The sequence below is a fragment of the Melozone crissalis genome, unplaced genomic scaffold (assembly GCF_028551555.1).
Source record: "Melozone crissalis strain CALT ecotype California unplaced genomic scaffold, PUWL_Pcris_2 ptg000002l_1, whole genome shotgun sequence".
Classification (NCBI taxonomy): Eukaryota; Metazoa; Chordata; class Aves; order Passeriformes; family Passerellidae; genus Melozone; species Melozone crissalis.
In genome coordinates this window covers 25815517-25838925 of record NW_026535780.1, presented here as the reverse complement: position 1 = coordinate 25838925, position 23409 = coordinate 25815517, and the positions used below count along the sequence as shown (strand labels likewise).

At 37.5% G+C, this 23409-nt stretch overlaps 1 protein-coding gene across 1 annotated transcript in view; it reads left to right on the top strand.

Annotated features, from left to right (window-relative positions):
• Positions 1-7061: 7061 nt before the first annotated feature.
• Positions 7062-23409, top strand: part of ANGPT1 (angiopoietin 1) — a 149036-nt gene continuing 132688 nt past the window's right edge. The window contains exon 1 of the mRNA XM_054288555.1: positions 7062-7573. Within this exon, the coding sequence (XP_054144530.1) occupies positions 7277-7573 (297 nt within the window). The 5' untranslated portion in view covers positions 7062-7276. The remainder of the gene's footprint in view (positions 7574-23409) is intronic.

The window sequence follows — 23409 nt, the reverse complement described above, 5'->3', positions numbered from 1 at the left end:
TTAAAGTGTCTCCTCACAGCAGATAATTCTGTTGCTTTTAAGTTAGGTTGCCTATGCTATAAATCTTGCTATTGTCTGTGTCAAAAACATCTATACTGTTCATGTTCTACTCTCTGCTTCCTTTCATGCTTTTTATCCTCTCCAGAACGAGCACCAGTGAGGTGTTTCTGGATGCTGGAAAACTGGGCTGCTTGCAATGGGTAATATCATTACTATTGGCCTCTCCTCCTGTTAGAGTCAAACTCTGGCCAGAAAGTTAAGCTAAGTTGGATGAATGCTGAAAGAACACATGGAGTTGAATGTTGCCATTCATGAAAAATAAGACATGAATCCAAAAAGCTGCAAAATTGAGATTGCTCACTCTTGGGACTCAATTTCTCATTTAAAATGAAATATGTTTTGGAAACGTCAGTGCATTTGTCACATTCTCCTTTTAAATAGACATCTAAAACAACTGTTTTAAAGTTGGACTCAAGAATAGCAATTCAAACTCTTAAACCTGTTTTCCCAGTTTACAGCTAAATCAAAAGATAGGTATTTACCAACATAATTAACTATTAGCTTTTTGAAGGATGAGTTGCATCCTTTTGACTGAATGCAGAAGATGTGTTATGATTGTTCTAGGAAAGTGATAATACCGGACTTTTCACAGAAACTTGTAAAAGGAAGACTTGGTGCATTATCTACAACTTTTTTGTCTTTGCCTCTTGGTGTATAGATTACATCTCTTTCAGGCCATTTTTTCTAGTCCCTTAGATTTGCAGGCTCTTTTTAAAAAGTGTGTAGAAATTAATCAGAGCTTCACCAAATCTCAAGAGAAAAAGTTGATGTTCATAACTTCTACCACAGCATTATATCCAATAAAATTCTATTCCTGTGGATTATTTTATGTAAGTCTGTTCTAGGTAAAAAATTAAGGAAAATCAGTCTTAATGAGAAAAATCTATCTATGTTTGAAATTGTAGGTCTATATTTTTTCTAAATGTACTTTAGCCAAATAGTTAAATTCTTGTAGTACCAAAATACTGAAAAGTGACCTGGATTTATGTCCTTTTCTATGTGAAGAAGAATATTTTACATTTCAATTTTAAATATGTTGTAGAACAGCAAAGACTGAATTTTGCAGTTGGTGGCTCAGAGTGTCATTAAAGTTGATTGGGAGTTTGGCTGATGTGTTTCGACCAGCAGAAGAAATCAGAATATGAACTCATGTTTTGCTATGAAAATACAAACCCAAAAGAACCAGAGCCTGATTCCTGCCTCTCTATATATCAGGCAGTAGAAGGATTTAAATTTGGGGCTCACCTCCAAATGCTCTGACCATCCTTGTCAGTGGCATCATCTCCCTCTTTGCTGCAGTTGCTGAGGCGAAAGATCTGAGCTATAAAGAGGCCTGTGAGGAATAGACTTTTTGATAGGACAGAAAGATTGAGCTCACAGGAGCATCCTGCTCAGGAAGGGTGGGTAGATCTCCTACTTCTTCTATGGAAAATGTAAGAGATTTTGCAACCAATATTTTGTCCTGTGTCTCTTAACAATTATATATCTAATTCTCCTCAGAAACAAGTTTTTTTAAGCACCTGAATCATAATATTGGTTTCCATTAGGGAAGAAGGCTGTAATCTTAAGAATTTGAGTTAAGACTCCAAAGTAAAGATGTTAATTTGCTAATCCATGGAGTCAGAAGAAACCTCAGTGGCATTTTTGTTATTAAGTGTGCAACTTTTGGAATAATCTTTCTCATTTACACTTCACTAGGGGACTGCAATTGTTCCTTTCTTAGTCAAATCAAACTATTGTGGTTCCTGCTTTGTGACCTCAAGAACAGATATACATGTAGCACTGCACTTGAGACTACATGTTAAATTGAGTCAGGAGCTGAAGGTAACACATCAGTGGATTGCTGGTTGTCCCACGTATTTTCCCTGGAGAGCATTAAGACACAGAGATAATTCACAGAATAAGTAAATCATTCAAACTAAATAACACTGCTGATAAATAATTTCCACCAAACTGCACTTTCAATTAATTTGCAACAGAAGGCACATTCAGATGATTGGGCAGAAATGCCTGTAGGCATACAAAATACCTTTCTTTTAAAACTAAGCAATATTTTTGGTTTTTTTCTAGGCTTTACAGGGTAAGATTACTTGTTGGTCTTTTCATCAGACATTTTGATTAGGTCATGTATTTTTATCTTTTTGAAACAGAGATATCATACCTACTGTGTTCCATTACTGTGTGATGTATACTGTATCCTCTCTGATAGTGTTGGGGTTGGTCTTTGAAAATAGCTCAAGTATACAGAAATTTTGAAAATAAGGGACAAAACTTACTCTAAACAGATAACAAGAGGATGCTTGTAACTTTCCCTCCTTCCCCAGAGAGTGAGAGCAAATGCAACAGAAGTAATCTCTGTGCTTTGTCTTTACATGCATAAGCTCAGAGATTGCTTATGAATATAAGAACAACTTGATTTTCCCACATCATGAAAATAAGTTTTTGGGAAACATTTACCTCTCTTATCTGCCATCATACTGGAAAGAATTCAATAAACCTTCTGTGTATGACAAAATTCAGGCAGGTTGTACAGCATAAACTGTAGCTCAGATGTTTCTGTAAACCATCCTCTTCTAAAAGCTGATTTTGCCACTCTGTTAATGCTCACAGCTGTTTACTTGTTCTCAGGTGTGAAATCAAATGCTGGGAGCGCTGGGCTGGCTGCAGCATGACTGAGCACCGATCACCGTGTTCCTTTGAAGGAAGAATCTGGCAAGCAGCATGATGTGGGATCATGCCTTAAGCATGCTCATGTGAGTATATAAGCTTCAGTCCTGAGGAGAAATTTATCTGAGATGATTACTTGTTTGTTCCCTGGAGAGCAAGGAGAGAAAGCATGCAGGTATTGTGTGCTATGAATAAGTGGGACCACTCCTCTGAAGTAACTGGAGAAGTATTAGCGCATAACAAGTCAGGGTTGTGAGACTTAAAATCCCATTTTATTTGCTAGAATTTATATATATAGAATGAGGTTCTTTGGAATGTGCTACACTAAGAATAAGTATTTTCATGCTCTATTATTGGTTTACTGAGAGAGAAAATCTTGCTCATTATAGCTATACTCAGAAGCCACTCTGCACTGGTTTCCCATACACACCAAGGAAGATGAGTTGGAGTAATTCCAAGTACTGTGTGTGACATGATGCAACCTTAGTGCAGCAATCTGCAGCATCTGCAGCAATAACACATATTTCAGCAGAAATGCAAAGAGAGAGAAATAGGTTTTGTTTTCCCAGAATTTATAATTGAACTATGATCATGCATATGTATTGGTAAAAGCCACTAAATTGCATTAATTCTAGATATGTAGGAACAATATCATGTGAATGTAACCTTTATCTGGATGTTGAATTCTCATTTATTTTGCCTTGTAGCATTGATTACATAGTGATCAATGGTCTTTTCATCAGTAGTATTTTGCATAGCTACTAAATAAACAATGAGTTTGAGACTTTGCATGGTGTGGGAAGGAAGCCTCTGGATCCATCCCTTCCCTGTTACACAGAAGGAAAAGTTCAAGGAGTACAAAACTAATAATTGTGATGGAGGAAGTGGTCTTAGGAAAATAAAGAACATTTTAAACACATCCCTACTCAGTTTCTGGTTGAGCAACTGTGCAACAATCCTGGGCAAATAATTTAGATTTTATCTGTAGGATATAATACAAGATTCTGCAGAAATACCCACCATGACTTTGACTGAACTGTGAGAACTATTTTTTTCCTCATCTCACTGAATTTTTCAGCTCTTACAAAGCTGGGACATGTCACATAGACCACATGGTACTGGAATAATAAACTGTACATTTATCAAATCAGGTAAAAGACATCAAACCACTGAAATTCTTGAGCATTATTTTTAAAAGAAAAGAAGAGCAAAAAGAAAAGCAAGACTTATCACAAGAAAAATAAAACACTTTAATAAGAATAGGGAATTTTAGAAAACAAAAGCTTATTTCTGAATCTGTTTTCCTTAGATAAAATGGAATTCCTTATAAAATTGCAATGTGGAATTAAATGGAATAATGTGTAGATCTGGAGAAAAGATTTTTTTCAGTGTTGGTTGTTACAATTCTGCTTGTGTACGAAAGGAGTCATGAGTGTGTCAGGGAGAAGTGTAAACTGAAACCTGGCCTGCTTGGTGCAGTGTGTTTATCAACATAATTTCTCTGTGTGTTTGGGGAAACAGCAAGCTGACCTTGCTGGTCCCTGTGTTACAGCACTGGAAATGTCTGTGGATCTAGTTAGGGACCCTGGTGAATAGCTCCAACTCTGGGGTCAGCCAGAGCAGCCCTAAAGCTTGCTGAGTTTCTATGTAGCCAACTGAGGTGCTGCCATTTCAAGGAGCCCTTGAAAATATTTAAGTGCATCCCATCACAATTCGTGCATCCCTTTCTGTGCCTCCCAGTGGGCTAGAAAGGCTGCAAACTAGGAGTGACAGAATGGTTCCTGGGCTTCCAGCAGACTCCTGCAATCCCCTCCCTGCCTCTGTGTGGGACCCCACGTGTTTGGACTCTCAAGATGTCTCAGAGGCACTACTCCTACAGCTCAGATGTGGACAGTGCATGGCTGGGGGCACTGGATTCCCTTCAGAAAGGAAGCCTTAGTGCAGTGTGCTGGTAGGAGATGCTCTGGCTGCTGCGTGGCTCTGCCACATCTCCCTGCTGTGACACCTGACAATTGCACATTGCCCCTGATCCATCCATTGGGGGCCTGGGGCAGAGGGTCTGAGGGGCAGTGCTGTGGTGAGGAACTAAGACAGAGACAAACAAGCAAATCTCAAAGACTCCTTGTAATTCTGCATGGTTCTTGAAGGTCTTGATGGCTGTTGTCCCTCAGGAAGGGGACAGAAGGGGAAGGAGAAGCTACCTCAAGTCAGCAAGAAGGGGCCATGTAACAGCAGCAAAGTGAGCCAGCTCTTCTGTGAAATCCTCATCTGAAAAACATCAATTGTAAATTTGCAATCTCGTTTTTCCACATTTGCATGTGAATAAATCTGATGCTTAAATGCTCTGCAGAAAATGAATGAGGCATTTGTGTAAATGTGTGTTCATATTTGAAAATATCAACTAAAAATCTAGGAAGTCTTTGTACACCCACCTTTGCTTTCCCTCTTTCAGCTGCTCTGAGGCCCTTTCATAAAGTACTCTTTTTTACTTACAAGAAAAGCATGTATTGTTGCCGTGTTTGTGCTCTGGTATTTTTGCTTTGCCTCAGAGAGAATAGCTGCTTTTTTGCTAACTCTTCAGTTCAGTGTCTGATCCTACCATTTTCTTCCTTTTTCATCTCTGATCTTAGATGAGCAAATACCTCAGAAATGTATTTCACAATAATTGCAAAGACAGTGTAAAAAACCACAGCAGCATTAGTTCTGGTGGTGATGGTGAGTTATGAGAAATCCTGTGTGCAAGGAAGAAAACAAAGAGTTTGGTTTTCAGAAGCAGAAAAACAAGTGCTAGGTTGGCCTGAACAGTTCAGAGGTGGAAGGATATTCTGATTTTGCTCAAAGCAACAGTAGCACTGATGCTTTGCTTTTTGCTTTGTATTCTTCCTTTTTTTCTTTCTCTATATATATTGGATATATAAAAAATTTAGAGCAACATATGAATTTCTCATTTTTTCTGTTTTATTGTAGGGAATATTACTTATTGGTTCAAATGCAGTGATTTCTTTCCAGATGCAAGATGTTTTGCAGTTTGAATAGGAATAGCTTTCACGGGAACAGGACAGATGCCTGGCTAAATATTCCAGGCAGTTCTTTTAGAATGACATGGTAGTTGTGATACAGTTCGCAATTACATGAGCACTGAAATTGTTTGCACTCAGTATTTGTGCAAGTAGGTCTCCTTGATGTTTTTTTTAGTGATGCACTATTGCTATTTAGAAGACTACTTACTTTCATGGGAAATATTGTGCAAAGTGCTCCACATTACTTTTGGCTGATATTTATTTAACAACAACTAGTGCAGGAACTCACATCCAAATTCCTCGGAATTTCATAAATATTCTAGTCCTGTTTGTAATCTGTACATTTTTTATTTGTCTCTAGAAAATACTAAAGGCATTATTTATGATGGTTTTTTAAGCAATTACCACAGCCTTATTCTGAGGAAGTTGCCCCACAGGAAGTTTCCACATGTAACATAGGGTGCCTGAACAGCCCAAACAGACTTGCAAATTGGTGTTATGCCCATGATAACTGTGCAGTGGTACAGAAGATAATCTGGAATAGTTCAGTCACCATCTCTCACTGGTTTTTAATTAGTTACCTTCGTTTAGATACCAAACACAGAAAATTATTATCCTTCTGAACTGCCTTTTGCAATTACTATTTGTCAACTCTAATTTCAATATAAGATGTAAAACAGCTCTCTGAAAACTGTTAAAGAAACACAACTGTCTTAGAAAATTAGATAAACCTAGTGAGGGTTAAACTTAACTTTTTCTTCCTGTAAATGTCATAAGCCCGACCTAGAATTCTTTAATAGATACAGTGCAGAGCAGAACTGAAAGTATTTTTAATTTCACTGCTTTGTATATTTACACAGGGATTACAACAAACTTCTACACTTTATCTACATTTTAATAGGTCAATGCGAACATATGAAGTGTATTAAGGTGGACTGACTGACTTATTAAACTGACGTGAATTCGCCCAAAGCCCCCAGCAGTTGTGTGCAGCAGGGGCTGGGCAGACATGCAGGATTGAGGTCATGCATCCAGCCAGTTTGTAAGATGATCCCTCTGTACTGAGCCATCAGCCATCCTTAGCATAGGGGCGCACTCACACACGCATTCCTGTCAAGTCATCTTGTGAAAGGCTGCTTGCTTCCAGCTTGGCTTGAAAGTGCAACCTTAATAAAACTCACTGAAGCCTGAGAGAAAATAGCAGTTCTGCAGCAGATAGTGTAGGGGAAAGAGACTGGGATATGCATATGCAGCTGACTAAAGCAGGCTACATGCTGGACTGTAACAGAGAGGAAACAATAAATCTTAGCTACTATGCAATAAATATTCCCAATTTTAACTAAGGAAGCTATCCTCACAGTGAAATTCTAAAAAAAAAACAAAAACAAGACAACCAGTTTATCCAAGCTTGATTCTTAAAGTGTGCTGCTCTGCTCCTTTTTCAAAGACTTTGAGGGAAATTAAGAACAAATTTAAAGAAAGAGGAAGAAAAAGTTTTTCTTAAAGCAGGAAAGGAAAGTAATAATAACATGTCAGTTTTCTTTTCCTTTGCTTTCCTGGCAGTGATTCTTGCTCTTGTAGGCTGTACTAACCAGCGTCGGGGTCCAGAAGGCAGTGGGAGAAGATTTAACCGGGTTCAGCACGGGCAGTGCACCTACACTTTCATTCTGCCAGAACAGGATGGGAACTGTCGTGAAAGCACAACAGACCAGTACAACACAAATGCTCTTCAGAGAGATGCTCCTCACGTGGAACAGGATTTCTCTTCCCAGAAACTGCAACATCTGGAACATGTGATGGAAAATTACACTCAGTGGCTGCAAAAAGTAAGTGCTGCTTTTTTTTGTTTCTAGCTAAATGATTTCTTTGGGGGATGTTTATGCTGTTCAAAGTTTTCATTAGTTTCTAGGAGAACAGAGCTAATAAGGATTGATACAGTTCTTGGCTGTGTAGGAGAAAAATATTTTAGCCAGAGTGCACCCTTCCTAGTGACATTGGTTTTGGGAGCTGAATTTTCTTCACTTTACTGAAAGATGTGACTTCTTAAGGCTTTTTTTTCAAGAAAATATGCATGCATGTGAGTTGGAGGACACAAAAATCCTCCAGGGACTCTACGGACAGAACTTACTAAGTTCTGATAAGCTCTACTTATAGTTCACAGATTCAGCTCAGATGTCATGCAGGATACCTGCTACTGTGACAGCAAAAGAGAGCATTTAAAAAAATCAGCATTTAAGGGCACTGGGTTAAGAATATCATTGTTCCTCCATAAACAGATCCTGTAATACTACTCTACCCAGCTGATTACTGGAAAGAAACAGGAAAATATAGAGGCATTCACCCTTCTAAAACTTCACAGTAAACATTTTTAAGCATGTTGAATACACTGGTCTTGACAGCCTGCTTCAAGTTGTGTTTATATATGTGCATTCTTTCCTAGAAAGGGGAAAATGGGTTTCAAGGTGTTGCAGTAACTTAATATAAGTAATTATTTTTATGAAATTTGGGTCTGAAAGGCTTAAATATGTGAATAATTTCACTCATATGAGCAGTCCCAGTCAGCATGATTACTCACATGTGTAAAATTACATGTCTTGCACAGATATTATCCATACCTTGCTAAGGAAAGTGCTTTGGGGTAGCTGACCAGTTAAAATAAATAAACAGTCTGTGTACAGCTATTTGTGATATTCCCATTCACATGCTGCCATTTTAGCCTGGCAAAACTTAGAAAATTACACAATTGAGTGATGCAGCTAGTCATGTAATCTGGTACAAGACAACTTTTGTGTGTACCCACTCGCGAGATACAGGATTTAACTCCAACACAAGTTCTTACTAACAATGAACATCAATAAAATTCTAATGACTCTACTAGCTGGGCTGAAACTTCATATTAGCACAGTTGCTGCTAACCTATCTCATTTACAAGTTTTGTTTCATCCAGACAGTACATAAGACATAAATATGTTAAAAAAGCACATACAGGTCCCCCACCCCTCTAACTCTACAAGAATTTTTAGAGAGGATTTTTTAAGTTTTTGGTAAATTATAATTGTTCCCTTGCATATCTGGCCATAGCAAGAGAGAAAAGATTCTGTGCAGAAAATATAACCAAGCATTTAATTTTCAGACTACTTCCCTCATTTTTTAATGTCTTGATCTGCCTTGGGGAATATAGGGCTGGAAATAAGCGGATGTTTTATGTAGAGGAAAATAAATTATTTTACTGTGCCTTGGCAGGCTGAGACAAGCACTAAAAAGAGGAAAGTTGTTCTCTGTTTTTATACACATATGACTTTACTTGAGGAAATTGCCTGCTGAATCATGCTTCTAAGACTCAACTTATTCTGTGTTTGTCCACTAGAGACTGAACTAAGATCACTGTTTCACAGTGATCATGAGGAAATATGAGTCTCTGGAGTTTGAATGTCTGAGGGTTAGTCCTCTCACACTTTGGAGGGAAGTGATTAAACAGGTAGGAAGCCCAGTGAAAGGGGTTTATATTAGGACTGTTTTCTTCTGCAATGATTGTAAAACTGGCTGAGGGCAGAACTATTCCCCTCCTCCTTTCCCTCCCAGCCCCCAATGTCCTGCTCCCAGGGGTTAACATAAAACTGGGATTATGCATGTATCCCCATGTGTCAGTTTTCCTTGGAATGAAAGGACCTGTTTCTCTGTGTGAAGGACCATGTCTCACTCTGAACAAATGAGGCTGATGCAGCTCCTTTATAGCATCTCTGAATACTGAATTTGCTTTGTTGCTGTTGCCACTACAAAGCATCTCAGCCATAACTCATTTCCTTTCAAAACCTGCATAATGTTCAAGTGTAATGAATATATTACGTAGGTATCTCCCATCTCATTTTTATACTCTGCATTCATTTTTTCCCCTCAACTTTCTACACTTTTACAATGCACCTGCTGTGATTGAACTAAAGAATAATTAACAGTTGCAGGTCTTTTAGTGGAAGAGAATACTTATAATCAAAAAGAATGTTTAAGAATTTTAGAAATAGTCTCATTTACATAAAGGAGTTTTATTTCTTATTTCAGGTAATATATATAACTTCCAATAAAAATTTACATAGCCAATGTTTGGCAAAGGGAATTATTTTCTGAGCACACTCAGCACGGGCAGTGCACCTACACTTTCATTCTGTGATGATTGAAAAATACTTTCTGTGATATTTGAAAAATACTTACTGTGAAGTTTTGTAAGAATCATGGCTTCCCTAAATTTTAATTTAAAATTGTTATTTAATATCCAAACTATCGGATTTTTAGAAGCAAAACAAATATAGTTTTCTGTTAAAAAAATTATTTTCTTAATGCACGATTGCTTCTTTGATGATCTACAAGCTTGATTGTGGATAAAAATGCCCTTGCTTGGGGAGCCAATTATAGGCAATTAAGGCTCAGCCTTGTCCATTATAATTTGCATATCTATAATCAGTGTAACTGGGGTTGGTTGAAAAACCAGGGACATGGCAAAATGCTCTGCACAGAAACTCTGCAGAAGAAGATGACTTGGTAAACATTTTTAGAGATTTTCCTAGAACTGTTTATTTTAATACCGGATAACTTTCCCCATTGTTTAAGCTTGGGTTTCATTTCTGCAATATGTTTATACTGATAGTTCAAAACAAACAGTTCATCACATTTTCTTTCTTGCAGTAACTGGCTGGCTCACGTGACACTCTTTGGTATTCAGTTGCAGTGTCTAAGGATTGCCAAAGAGGAGTTACATGAAATGTTATCATCATGTCTTGCTTAGGAAGTTGCTGTTGGCTTGCTGAACTTACAGTATTGATGGACTCAGTGTACATTCAGGATAGCTCTATAGATGAGTGTTTCATATACTTTTCCTGACATCTAAATGGCAGAAACAATTGTTATAACAGTAATGAGTGAGTTTTACATGATCCACTGCTTCTTTTCTTCTAGCTCATTATTTAAGCAGAGTACTATAAAAGCTTAAAAATATTGCTTAATGATAGTATACTATTAGAAGCTAACACATACAAGTATTACAAGAAGGTAGATAAACCAAAAAAAAAAAAAAAAAGGAAAAAAAAGCAGCCATAACTCAGTTTCTTTCCCTTCAAAGTTCTGTTATTCACCATCTACAACCAAGGAAGTATCAAATTATTATCTTTATTCAGTCATTAAAGAAACAAATTATGAGTAGTTTTTCTGGGATATCTGTAACCATTTGATAGTCTAAGGTTCATTCTCAGAATAAATCGACAAAATTATTTTTGTGGTCTTTGTTGACTTGCTTATTTTGCAACAGTAACAACACAAGTGCCCACCTAGGTTTTAAGCAGGTAAGGGATCTAGGTTTTGAGAGAGCCAGATGTTATGTAGAAACACATGGCTTTTGGAAAGGCCAGTGTCTGTCACTGTGTGCTGTGACTCCACTGATAGTCTGTCCCTTTGTGCTGTCTTACCATCAGGGCTTAACTATTGTTTTCTGCAATGAAATATAATATGCTTATATGTGTGGAATGGCTGATTTTTGACTTGGATTTTATTTTTTTTTGACTTGGACTTTGCTGAAGATGGGAAAATCCCTTGTCTGTCACTCTTGCTGTGAAGCAGAGAGGAAATACGACACAGCAAGCTGAGTGAAAATGTGACAGAAAATTTTTTCATGTTAAGAAACCAATTTTCATGGGTTGAACTATCACAAGAAATGTTAAAAATTCCATTTTATTTATAATTATCTTTCATTGGGCATTTTGCAATGTAACATGTGACCTAAAAGCTCACATGATATTTGGATGTCAAATGCAACCAGGAGATGCATGATGAACTCCTGGAAACTCCCACAAACACAAGGTGGTCAATGGATTTGGAATCTGCTATTCTGCATGTATGAGCATTACTAAAAGAGCTGTGTAAAGAATGGCTTTCCAGTAAATCTTTCCTTTTTCAAGGTGGACCAGAGCTAAAAGAAAACAGTGAGAAAGTTGCATCCAAAACTGGGCATTATTTGGTGTCCAGCTCAAATCTGTGTTTATTTTTTAGACACAGAGGTTACTTATTAATCTGGGTTCTCCCTTTTGCTTTGGAGTCAATGAATTCTCATATCCAAAGGAGAGCCTCATTCTAGTGATATTTGAAGTGCAATTCCCACAAATGTTGTGAAACAAAGGGTGGAATACAAATTAGTGGGATTTCTTAGTGTACTTCTCAATGAGCAAGTATATCTGTACAAAATCCAAATTTGAGGAGTAAAAATAACTTGATGGAAATAAACTTGCTCCAAGAAAATTAATGTTTGAATGTAAATCCAAAATTGCTTATATTCCCCCAAAAACCTATTGGCCAAGAACATACCTCCTTTTCAAAACTTTATTAGTCAAATTGCTCAAGTCCTTGGAATATTCTGATATACTCACAAGAAAGAGGCAGTACTTCAAATGTGGAAATGCCTGAAAGCTTTACATTATTGGAGAATATTTTATTTGGCAATTAAACTTTTTTTTAGAAGCAGAAGAATCAGGGAATTAGACTCAAGGACAGTTTCACATGTTGCCACATTTGGTAGCAAATTACTTAAAAAAAATATTTCCCATGCTTGGAGGGAAGGCTTTATCATAATGTTCAATAGGAACTGAATGTGTTTATTTTCAGTGATGACAGCCATAATTAGGAAATTTCTGGTAACAATAAAATATTACATTTATTAGTCATCAGAATTGTCCAACCGAGATGCCCAGTGGGAGATCTCATTTGGAGCACTGAGAGCTTTTCTAAATGAAACTGATATACAGTAAATGCTACGTAATTTTCAGGGTGCTGAGAACTCATTGTTCCCATTCAACCAAGCAACCCACTCCAGTGCTGTGTGTCCTGGGGAGAAAAAAAACACCACTGGGGGAAAAGTTATGAGGTTGGGTATGTCAGGTCTGCATCATCCCACCCTAACTTAGACTTGTAGAATCATAGGATCATTAAGGTTGAAAAAGACTTCCAAGATCAAGTTCAACCTCTGAACCAAACATCACCATGTCAACTAAATCATTGCACTAAGTGCTACATCCAGTCTTTTCTTGAACACCTTCCTGGACAGTGACTCCACTAGCTCCCTGGGCAGCCTGTTCCCATGCTTAACCACCCTTTCAATTAAGAACTTTTTTCCTGACATCAACCTGAACCTCCCCTGGCACAGCTTGAGGCCATTTCCTCTTGTCCTGTCACTTGCTGCCTGGAGAAGAGGCCAACCCCACCTCACTACAACCTCCTTTCACGTAATTGTAGAGAATGATAAAATCCCTTTTTAGCCTCCTTTTCTTCAGGCTAAACAACCTCAGCTCCTTCAGCTGCTTCTCATACAACTTACCTTTAAACACTTTTTTAAACTGATCTTTGAACCAGCTTTGTTGCCCTTCTCTGGACCTGCTCCAGTGACTCACTGTCTTTCTTGAATTGAGTGACCTGAAACTGGACACAGCATTCAAGGAGTGGTTTCACTAGTGCCCAGTACAGGACAATCACTTTACTAATTCTGCTTGCCACCCTATTTCTGATCCAGGCCAGGATGCCATTGGCCTTCTTGGCCACCTGGACATGCCCTGGCTCACGTTCAGCAGCTGTCAACCAGCATCCCCAGGTCCTTTTCCACTGGGCAGCTTTCCAGGCACTGTTCCCACTGAAGGGGGTTGTTGTGACCCAAGGGCAGGACCCAGCACTTGGCCTTGTTTAACCTCATACAGTTGGCCTTGGTCCACAGATCCGGCCTGTCCAGATCCCTCTGCAGAAACTTCCTACCCTCCAGCAGATCAACACTCTCACTCCACTTAGTGCAGTCTGTGAACTTGCTGAGGAAGCACTCGATCCCCTCATCCAGTTAATTAAAAAAGTTACTAAATAGAGCTGGCCCCAATACTGAACCTTGAAGACTGCATGAGTGACTGGCCACCAGCTGGAAATAGAATTCACTGTCACACTCTGGGCTCAGTCTTAGAGCCAGTTTTTAACTCAGAGTGCACCTGTCCAAGTCACTGGCTGCCAGCTTCTTCAGGAGAATGCCAGTTACTCATGTAGTTTTTTCTTTGCTGTGGGGAATCTCTTAGTGCTGTGTCAAGAGACAGTAGCAAGCCCAGAGGAAGACTCAGCTGTCCGAACAGTTCTGTGGAAATCCCTGTTTCTCTTCACTGACCCCAGGAAAATCCTGAGCAGCTTGCTTACTGATTTAAACGCCCCAGTTAAGTGTGATGGATTTAAGCTTTACTTCTGTCCAGGCCTGCAGTATGGACTTCACTTGTGACTGCTAGGAAATTGTAAACTCATCAAGCTGCTCCTCCAACCTGTTTCCATCTGTACATGACCAGTGAGGAATACCTCGTTATTCAGTGCTAATGTTTATTTTTGTCAATTAACAAAATTAATGTTTATTAATAAACAATTAATTTTGTTAATTTGCCAAAATTAACAAAAATTTTGGATAAACTTGTTTTTATCAAAACTGGGGTCGTTTGCATGACCTGTTGCAAGCGAAATCTGAAAGGTGTAGATACTTAACGGTGTACTTTTATTCATCTCAAATTACAGTTTAGCTTAGTTCAGTCTTATTGCCTGTATTTACAACAATTGCAGACAAGGAAGAGCTAGTAAATGAGGACCTGCTAGAACCAGCATCATGGTTTAAGTTTGCTGTGAACTCATCTTTAACACCAGCAGCTCAAGTGTCTTGAATAAACAGCCCTGGTGTAAAAGCCTTCCCAGTAGCATAACAATTTCCTCTCTTGTTAAGGGGTTGAAGTTTGATCAAGAAAAGGAAATTGAAATAGTTTCATATTTCGTAGAAAAAAGTTTTTCTTATGAAACAACCTGTACTTAACACAAGATTATTTTTCTGCAACCACATGTGCATATTTTAGACAGTGTTATGAAACACCAGGGTGGTGAATATTCACTTGGAAGGATAACTTAGAAATGCCATAAATTGTTACACATTTGCACTGCCTTCTCATTAATATTTCTGCACAAAAGTCAAGATTCACTTTTCATTGTCTTAGTTAAGAATCAGGTTAATCTAAGACAGTGTAAGTCACTACTCAACTGGGATAATAATTCTAATCAGGGACTTGCACCAGTTTAATTATCCCTGTTTAAAACTGATACAAATCAAACTAGCATAACTTTCCTGTCTAAACAAGACCTAACAGTGAATTACACTCAGCACTGAACATGTATATGATGCAGATGGTCAATGCAAGACAGGTACAGGGTCAGCTAGAAAGGTGCTCAAGTTACACTATGTAATTGATTTGCTTTCTGATTTAAATGGAATAAACCCACCAAAAATTGTTTAAGGTAATGCAGTAATTGCTTAGAGGAAGTCATATAGATAATCTGTATTCAAGGCCATGGAGCTACCTTGAAGGAAATTTCTTTACCTTTCTTGACTAGCTTCTAGGAGGAGAAAAGAAAAAAAAAAAAGAAAAAGAAATAATAAGAAAAAGGGTAAGAGTAAGAGAACTATGCTAGTTTCGTGGTGGAATAGGTGTGTCTTTAGGAGAGGTACTTTAAAGGTCTGTTATATGATAGTACGTGATGAATCATATGATCTGTGTTACTAATCTTTTCTTAAAGGAGAGAGAAATAGGCTGAAAGTCCATGTAAAATGTTGCAGTTGGAAAATCTGTGTAGAAGATCTGTAAGTAAAAAGTGGATGATGAAAAGCTCTCTAAGAAGTCTGTAAAATTTCTTTCCCTTCAACAAATGACTCTGGAGCATGAGTGTCTGCACACATATATGCATTTTGGTATTTGGGGTTTTTGGTTTTAAGATACTTGGAAATCTGTTTTTAAATGTTGTGTCTTAAATCCATTTTCATGTTTTATACCAATGTACCTGTTATCAATCTGTTGTTCTCCTCAAAATGACCTATTGGCTTAAAAGAAACCAAACTGGTAGCAAGATGAAATCTTGTTTGTTGTACATCCATTAATTCTGTGTGAACAATTCCCCAGCTGCATTGGCAAAAATACATTTTACAAAAGCACATTTGCTTTTGTTCCTTCCAGAATGTATATGAAGCAGGAATTTTCATGTATCCTGGTAAAAGTATTGGACTTTTGTTCTCCCCATCCCAGGCACATTTCTGTCCTTACATGTGCCTGTGTTGCAAGACAAACCTGAATGTGCTCCGTGCATGCATGACATCTGCTTCTTCAATAGAAAAATGGCAGAGGTATATAGCTATAATTTTTCATCGCTTCTTCTGGGGATTTTTATTTTTAAATTCTTGCCATTTGTCTGTCATGTTGTCTCTAGTTGTCTTGTTGCAGATAGAGGTACCAGGCATTCCTTCTGACACAGGAATGTATGGAAACAACAAAAATTAACTTGGTCCAGTTAGCTGAATTTTCTTCTGAGTCGGTTCTGCCTGAGAATTTGGGTGCTGGTATTCTTTCTCCTCCTCTTATACCAAGGAGGCTTGAGAGATCACAGTAGAGATAGGATAAACTCTGGGCATTCCTCCCAGGATGAAATTAGGCAAGACTAGAGAACTATGGGAGAAAATTTGGAGTATGAGTAGAACCTTAGAAGGTAATTTGTCTGGTTTTGACAGCATGGCTTCTTTCACACTAGAACACAGATGATCAGATTGGTGCTAATCAGTTTTGAATCTAAAAATGATTTCTACTGCAGGCTGATGCGCCATTTATAGACTGATCCTTCCTTCTTTCACATCTGAACTTCCCTTAAAGGCTTTCTATATGCAAGACATTTTTTTTTTAAAGATTTAAGTTACAAAATTTAAGTCTTAGGGATAATACTGTTAGCAGTCAGTCTTTTAGCTTCCCGATCTGTGATACACCAACCTAAAACTGCAGATGTAACTTGCAAGGTTTCAGAGAAAAGCACTGAGTCTGAGGCAGGTGAGTGGGGTCCTGCCCACTATTTTAAATGTTGCAGCAAACTTTGAGTCATTACCAAAGGCCATTAATTATTTAAAGTGTGATTCTTATGTCCTGATTGTAGGTGAAAAAAAAATCAGATTCTTGATATGTACATTCAATATTTTGACATGTATTTTAATATTTCACCTTTATACACTCCAAACACGCACAACATATTTTAAATACCTGCAAAAATCAAAGGAGAAGTCCTAGTACAATCTCTAGAGATGCATTTTCATTTATCTTCAAGATTGCCGTGGACTTGCCTGCCCTCTGGATCATATTATTTATGAATGTTTTAAAGTTGTCAGCCTATGTTTATAAAAGCATATTTTTCTTTTGGAATCTCTTTCCTGCAAATATGGTGTTTGCACCATCTGCACAGTGCAGATTTAGGAAAAAATAACTTATTTGTTGTTAACTGATATATATTTTTGTTTTCTTTTTCTAGGCAATGTATTGAATGAATGTTTGAATTTGTATTACAACACCCATGGTTCTGTTTAACAGTGCTGATTTTCACTTTCATATATTCAGCTTTGAGTTGCTTTAGCAGTATTTATTTTCTGGGAATTTTAGTTCTCATGCAGAAGTATTTTGAAGGAAAGAAAACTGTATTAAATAATTTCTTTAAAACTCTGCCATCAGTTCAGTGTGTGGGTATCAAATCAGTGAGGGTGAATCATAGGGTCAGTTACACGTCTTTCTCTTCTCACTTATGAGTCATGCATTTGTGTCTCAGGAAGGAAGGATCTTCAAATAATTATGTCACTACCACTATCAGAGTACTATTCCTAAAAAATGTGGGTTTTTTTTAAATTGAAAGTCCTGTGCAGAAATTCCTCAATATTTCTGAAATCTCAGAGAAATGCTTCATATAAAATCTGTTTCCTTGAAGTCTGCTGCAACACCAAAGAACTCAAAGACTGCTGCAGCCTTTCAAAAATTGGGCGTTCATATGCAGATAAAAGTAGCAGAAATGAGGATTTAGATCACTGCCTTTATCATTTAAGTATTAAGTATATTTATTTGTATCATGGTTAAATATTTACCCTTCCCAGTCTTAACTCATCAGGAAATTCCAGTAGCCTTCTAGGCCACATCAGCAAATCAACACAGTAATGGGAAACCCCCAAACCATGAAGCCTTTGGTGCTGTGCCTGGAATTTTGAGGATCTGCTTAGAAGGAAAATTGCTCAAAGAGATGATCTAATCTCTTCCTGAATGAACTATTCCCTTTTGTTCCTTGGCTAAAACTTCATACTTCACTCTGTGTGTGACTTACCACAGTAGAGATAAATGGTCAAGGGCCACCTATCTTTCCTGCGTCACTTCTGTCACTGGGAAAGGCCATCAATGCTCTGCTAGAAGGTTTTTCTCTGTTGCTATTTTTGTGTGGAGGAGATATGGACTGCAAAATTCTTTATCACTTTAGCCTGTGAAATACAGAGGCGATGATTAAGGTTGTTTGTCTTCACATTTTTCTTGAATGATCCAATTGGATCTCTCGGCTTTTCTAGGAATTGTGGCTGACGCAATAAATATTCTTTTGTATACTCCTCTGACATCGTTGACCTCCATGACATCCCACAGCTTAACCATTAGAGCCTCTGCCTTTGTGTCAATTGTTAAAAGAACTGTTTTTACCTGTTACAATACCAAAGTTTTATGCAGGGAAGCATAAGCAAGACAACTGTATTTGCAGAGGCACACAAGGGAAGAGTCGTTTGCCATGTACCATAAGATTATTGTTAAAAGTAAAAGATGATTACAGCAGAATTAATTCAATAATAATTATAAACAAAATGTCTTGGTGTTGATGACTCAGTTTTTAACTGTGGACCATCAGTCTAGGGAGGGTCAGCTCAGGGAAAGTGTAAGGGACCCAGAGAGATATAGAAAAGGCTAAATATAAGGTGGGAGGTGAGGGTGGTGCTTCAGAGCAAGAAGTCTGTCCATTTGAGGTTGATAGAAGATTTGATTAAAAATTCCTAGGAGGGTAAATGATACAATCCACAAATTTGTGACTGCCAAGGTACCAACCTATCACTAAAGTACACACAACCAGGTACCTTGTCCTGATGTGAGAGAAAAGACTGAGAAATTACTTTGGTATTCAGCACTGTCTTCAGTAAAATGTCCTGAAACAATGCAGATGTAAACTTTTTACAGGTGTGTGGCCCTACAAATGTCATAATACTGTGTATTTCAGGAGTAGTAAAGCTTGCTGAAGAAAAACTCATCATAATCAAAATAACATTTCCTTTTTTTAAAAGAACAAGAAAATTCTTTTTCGAAACTTAAGGATATAAAAGCAAGTAAGAAAAGATGCTCAGCATCATGTTTTAATGAGGAAACCAGAAATTCTCCAAATTTTGCTAGTTATCAAGGTATATCTAAAATGCATCCCAGGCTGAAATGCTGAATGGAACTCAAATGCTATGTGGGGCATTACAGGTTGTATCTAATGTGTCACTTTGTCACCAGGAATGCCCTTGCAGCTATCAGTGATGAACTCATAAGCAGTGTTTGTGGTTGCTGCTTATACCATTAAGTGAAGAAACAATTTAATTGCATCCAGCAAGCACCCTGGACAGTTTATGATGATGAGCTAGAGGTCAGGAATACTGGAAAGGCATTTGCCCAAATTTGCCAGCTTTAAATTTTGCAAGATCTAAGAGCTTGACCTCAAATGCTCCAAGGGTCCTCAAATGTGGACTATGAATGAGGCATATGAATATATGCCTCAAATATACATGAGGCAAGCTTTAACCCAGTAAAATAAATTGTTTTAATTTCACAATTGGAGTGTTAGGACAAGGACATAGCTACTTTTCACAGACTTCAGCTGGAGGTAGAACTGAGTTGGAATTCCTCTGTTGCACTGAACAAGCACATGTATATTTTATTCTTTTGGATAAGTGGGTGAGAATGAGAAGTCCAGAGACTTTTATAGAGAACATTGACACAAAGTTCAATAAAAGGAGAATTATAATTCCTTGTACAGCTTACCTAAATAAACATTTATCATTAAATACCTTTTTTTTTTTTTTTTTTGCTAATGCATGATAACCATTATGTCACATGCTGAACAAGCCATTATACAAACAGGAATAAATTTAGTATTTAATTGTTTATTCAACATATTTATATATTGACTTTAAAAGTAAAATGGATGTACCAACAGTAAAAAATATTTATAAAATTAAATATGGACTGAAATAAAAGAACTTGTCAAGAATTCAGTTTTAAAGCTAGGATTAGGGATTGTATTTCTTTAGTGCTAAACCAGTAAGAGCATTTGTTGTGTGTTACCTTAATAGCTCCCACAAAAAAACTGCCTTACAAACCCTAGAAGTAAGAGGGAAAAAATGAAAAAGAAAAAAGTTTTCTTGAGCCAGGATTTAGTACTCCAACGCATCTTGGAAACATCTAGTAATTTGGCCACTCACCCCCTGGGGTATTTCCTGGAAGCAGAATTGAGCAAGACTGAAAATGTTTTTGTTGCACTGTTATGGGCATGAAGTTAAGACATGAATTCTTGATCCGTAAAATATGTACCAAGTGTGACATCTTTTTTCATGTGAACTTTTAAAGACTACTTCAACATTTTTATTCATTATTTTTCTGACAAAATCATACAAAGCTCCTGAAATCATGATCAAAACTCTGGTTGTTCATCACTAGAATTAGTCCTGTTTGGTTTTGTCTTTGTTTTTTATTTTTTCTCTGGGCTATAACTCACCATGATGGGACACTGAAAATGTGTTTTAGTGTATATTTCCCATTTTCATTATTCTTAAGTTTCAAGATGACAGCTGCGTGTTACTTCTATCAGCATGGTTTTGAATGCTGTCATGCTTTCACTTCCATAGTAAAATAATTCAGAAAGACTATAAGAAAGCTGAAGCAAGACTATTTTTAGAATACTACTCATAATGGAATAGAGAGATATTATATTTTGAGACAACCTAAGTCAGAGTTGCTCAGTGTTTTTTCTATCACAATGGATATTAATTTTGGTTTTGCTTCTCTTAGGCTTGGCATTGCTATTATATTTTCCAGGTGTTGTTATCATAAGATCTTACCAAAAAAATTCAATTAGAAAAACTAGTAATTTTCTATGGGAACATAAACTCAAAGGAGGTTTTCAACACAGTCCGCAAACCCAAATTATTATCATTAAAGAGTCTCCAGAGGATTAGCAACTGGGAAAAGGTCTTGACTCTCACTTGGAGTGCGATGTTAATGTATCCGTACGGAGCTTGGCCTGATGCTGCTCACAGTGAATCAGCAGGAAAAAACTAAGCTCAATTTCTCCTCCCAAATGGGGTTTTCCCAACCTCAGGCCCACCCAACTTAGCCTGACTCTATCCTTTCTCCTTTTCCTGTCACTTTCAGAAGTTCCAGGTTTACCTTTTGGTACCAGCTATCTGGGTTCACAAACATCAAAAGGTTTCTGCCCTAACATAAAGGGATTTCTCTCTAGTAAGAGACAGACAAACCCCAGTACTATCCAGGCAAATCTGTTTGGCAGAACAGGAAATTCCCAGATGGTCAGGAGGAATTTTAAAGGGTTGGAGTGGTATGTTGCAAAACACTAGCCTGGCACTCATGGAGACTGAAGTCTGTTATTTATAGAAAATCAGAGGCAAAAAAATGGATGACGTGCTTCCTCACAATATGCTCTACAATCATTGCATTGTGTCAACATGAATTTGTGGGGTACCACAGCAAGATATGAAATGATAGAATGGTCTCTATCCCCAGCCAGTTCTTTCCTCCACACGTCTAGAAAGATACCAACTAAATTTGTGAGCAGGGGCAGTTTTATAATGATCAAACAAACAAACAAACAAACACCTTTAGAAAGCTCTGGAACAACAACATAAGTTAGAAATAATGTAATCACTGGCATCAGTGGAGCAATCCAATATCAAGGTGCTGTAGCTTAAAGAAGAGGACTCAAGTCCAGCCTATGAGAAGCAGACAAGCTGAGATATTTTTGTTCATTTGAGGATAGGATTCAGTGTACAGCTTTTAGTAGGCATCCAAGCACTCTCCAGGCCTGAAAGGGGGATCATGAGGTACATCTCATAAGAATAATTTTATACAGATATTTTTAGTATTTCCTTTTTATGTCATGTCAAAAAGAACATAAAAACAACTTTTCTTACCTTTTTTTTCACTATTCTTCCTTTCAGTCCTTTAAAATGCCAAAGAAGAATTGAGATACTTGTTGAGACAGAAGCACTCAAGCAGGCTGATTATCTTAATTTAAACCTAGTCTTGGATTCTATCTGGCATCTAATGGACATTTGAGTCATTTTTTGTGTTTCTTTTGCTGAAGCCAATCCGGAAATGGCTTAGGGTGGGTTGGGTTTTTTTTTTCCAAAATATCTTAAAATAGAAAACTCTCCAAACTCCTAAAACAGAGACTCTCCAATCTTAGGTCTTGAGACCTCAGGTAACAACAGCCTCATGGTACAGAGCAACTGTAAACCAGAATGCTGTGGTTTTCAGCCAAGAGGCTAGAATTCTTAGTTAAATAATGTAATTTCTCTCTTTTTTATCTATTTGTTTATAAAGTAATCTTCATTTTCTTTTAAAAATTTGAATTTTTTTCAAGAACTGAGAGAAGTGTCACTGGAAAATATTTTCCTGCTGATAAAATCAGCAGATTTATTTTTTTCCCCCTTCCACATGAGCTTAATTAGCCAGCTAAAAGTTATTTTTCTTAATTAAACCAAAACCCAGGGCATTGGAAGAAAAGTTACAAATAGTTCTCTTTGAACTCAGATGCCTCTAGTTCAGTGGGGACAGTTTGCATGCTCTTTTCTACATCAACAACATTCCACATGCATATTCTTTCTATCTTCAAGAAAAAAAAGGAACAGCAGAAGCAACTGTTTCCAGATAAACAGGAGGACACCAAAACAGTGCATCCCTTTTCTTGTACAGCCATGTACTGTGGCTGTACACAAATATTACATTTAGGCTTCTCCTTTATACACCAAGATAATACCAGAACCTGATTCTACTCTCACCCAAGTTAGCCCTAAGGCAGTCACTTTGTAGAAGCCTGCTGATTTTATCAATTGAACACATGATAACAGTCCAGTGTTTTGTTTAGTGGTATACCGGAAATGCATATCTGGATGTTAGAGTCATAGAAACTTTGATGTTGGTAAGGATCTTAAAGACCATCTATTTGCAGCCCCACAGCCACAGTCAGGTACATTTTCCATTAGACCAGTTTACACAAAGCCGCACCCAACCTGGCCTTCAACACTTCCAGGGATGGGGCAGCCACAATTCCTCTGGGCAGAGATGCCCTGAAAACCAGGGCTGCTTTTCTTCCTGAACTTGCTGGAGCCTCCATGTCTGATTTGGTAAGGTTTTATGTCATCCCTCTGGCTTCTTACGAGAAAGATGTCTTTTAATTCCATATACCAGTCACCAAGCCCACATACACCTTAGTTTTGAGCTTCTACACTGCAGCACACTGAGAAAAAAATTCTCACTGTGCTGGTCCCCAGATAAAATTTACAAAAAATCATAAGGGCTGCTGGAGTCTCCCTCCCCTTAAATTCTCTCTGCTTGAATTTTTAACCTGCTCATATTTTTCAGCTTGTACTATCTTTGATAACAACTGTGATTCTTTTATGTAGTGTCTTTTGAAAAATTGTTTATTAAAGCTGTAGTTTCCAAACAAAATTTGACTGTTATTGCCATTTGTTAGG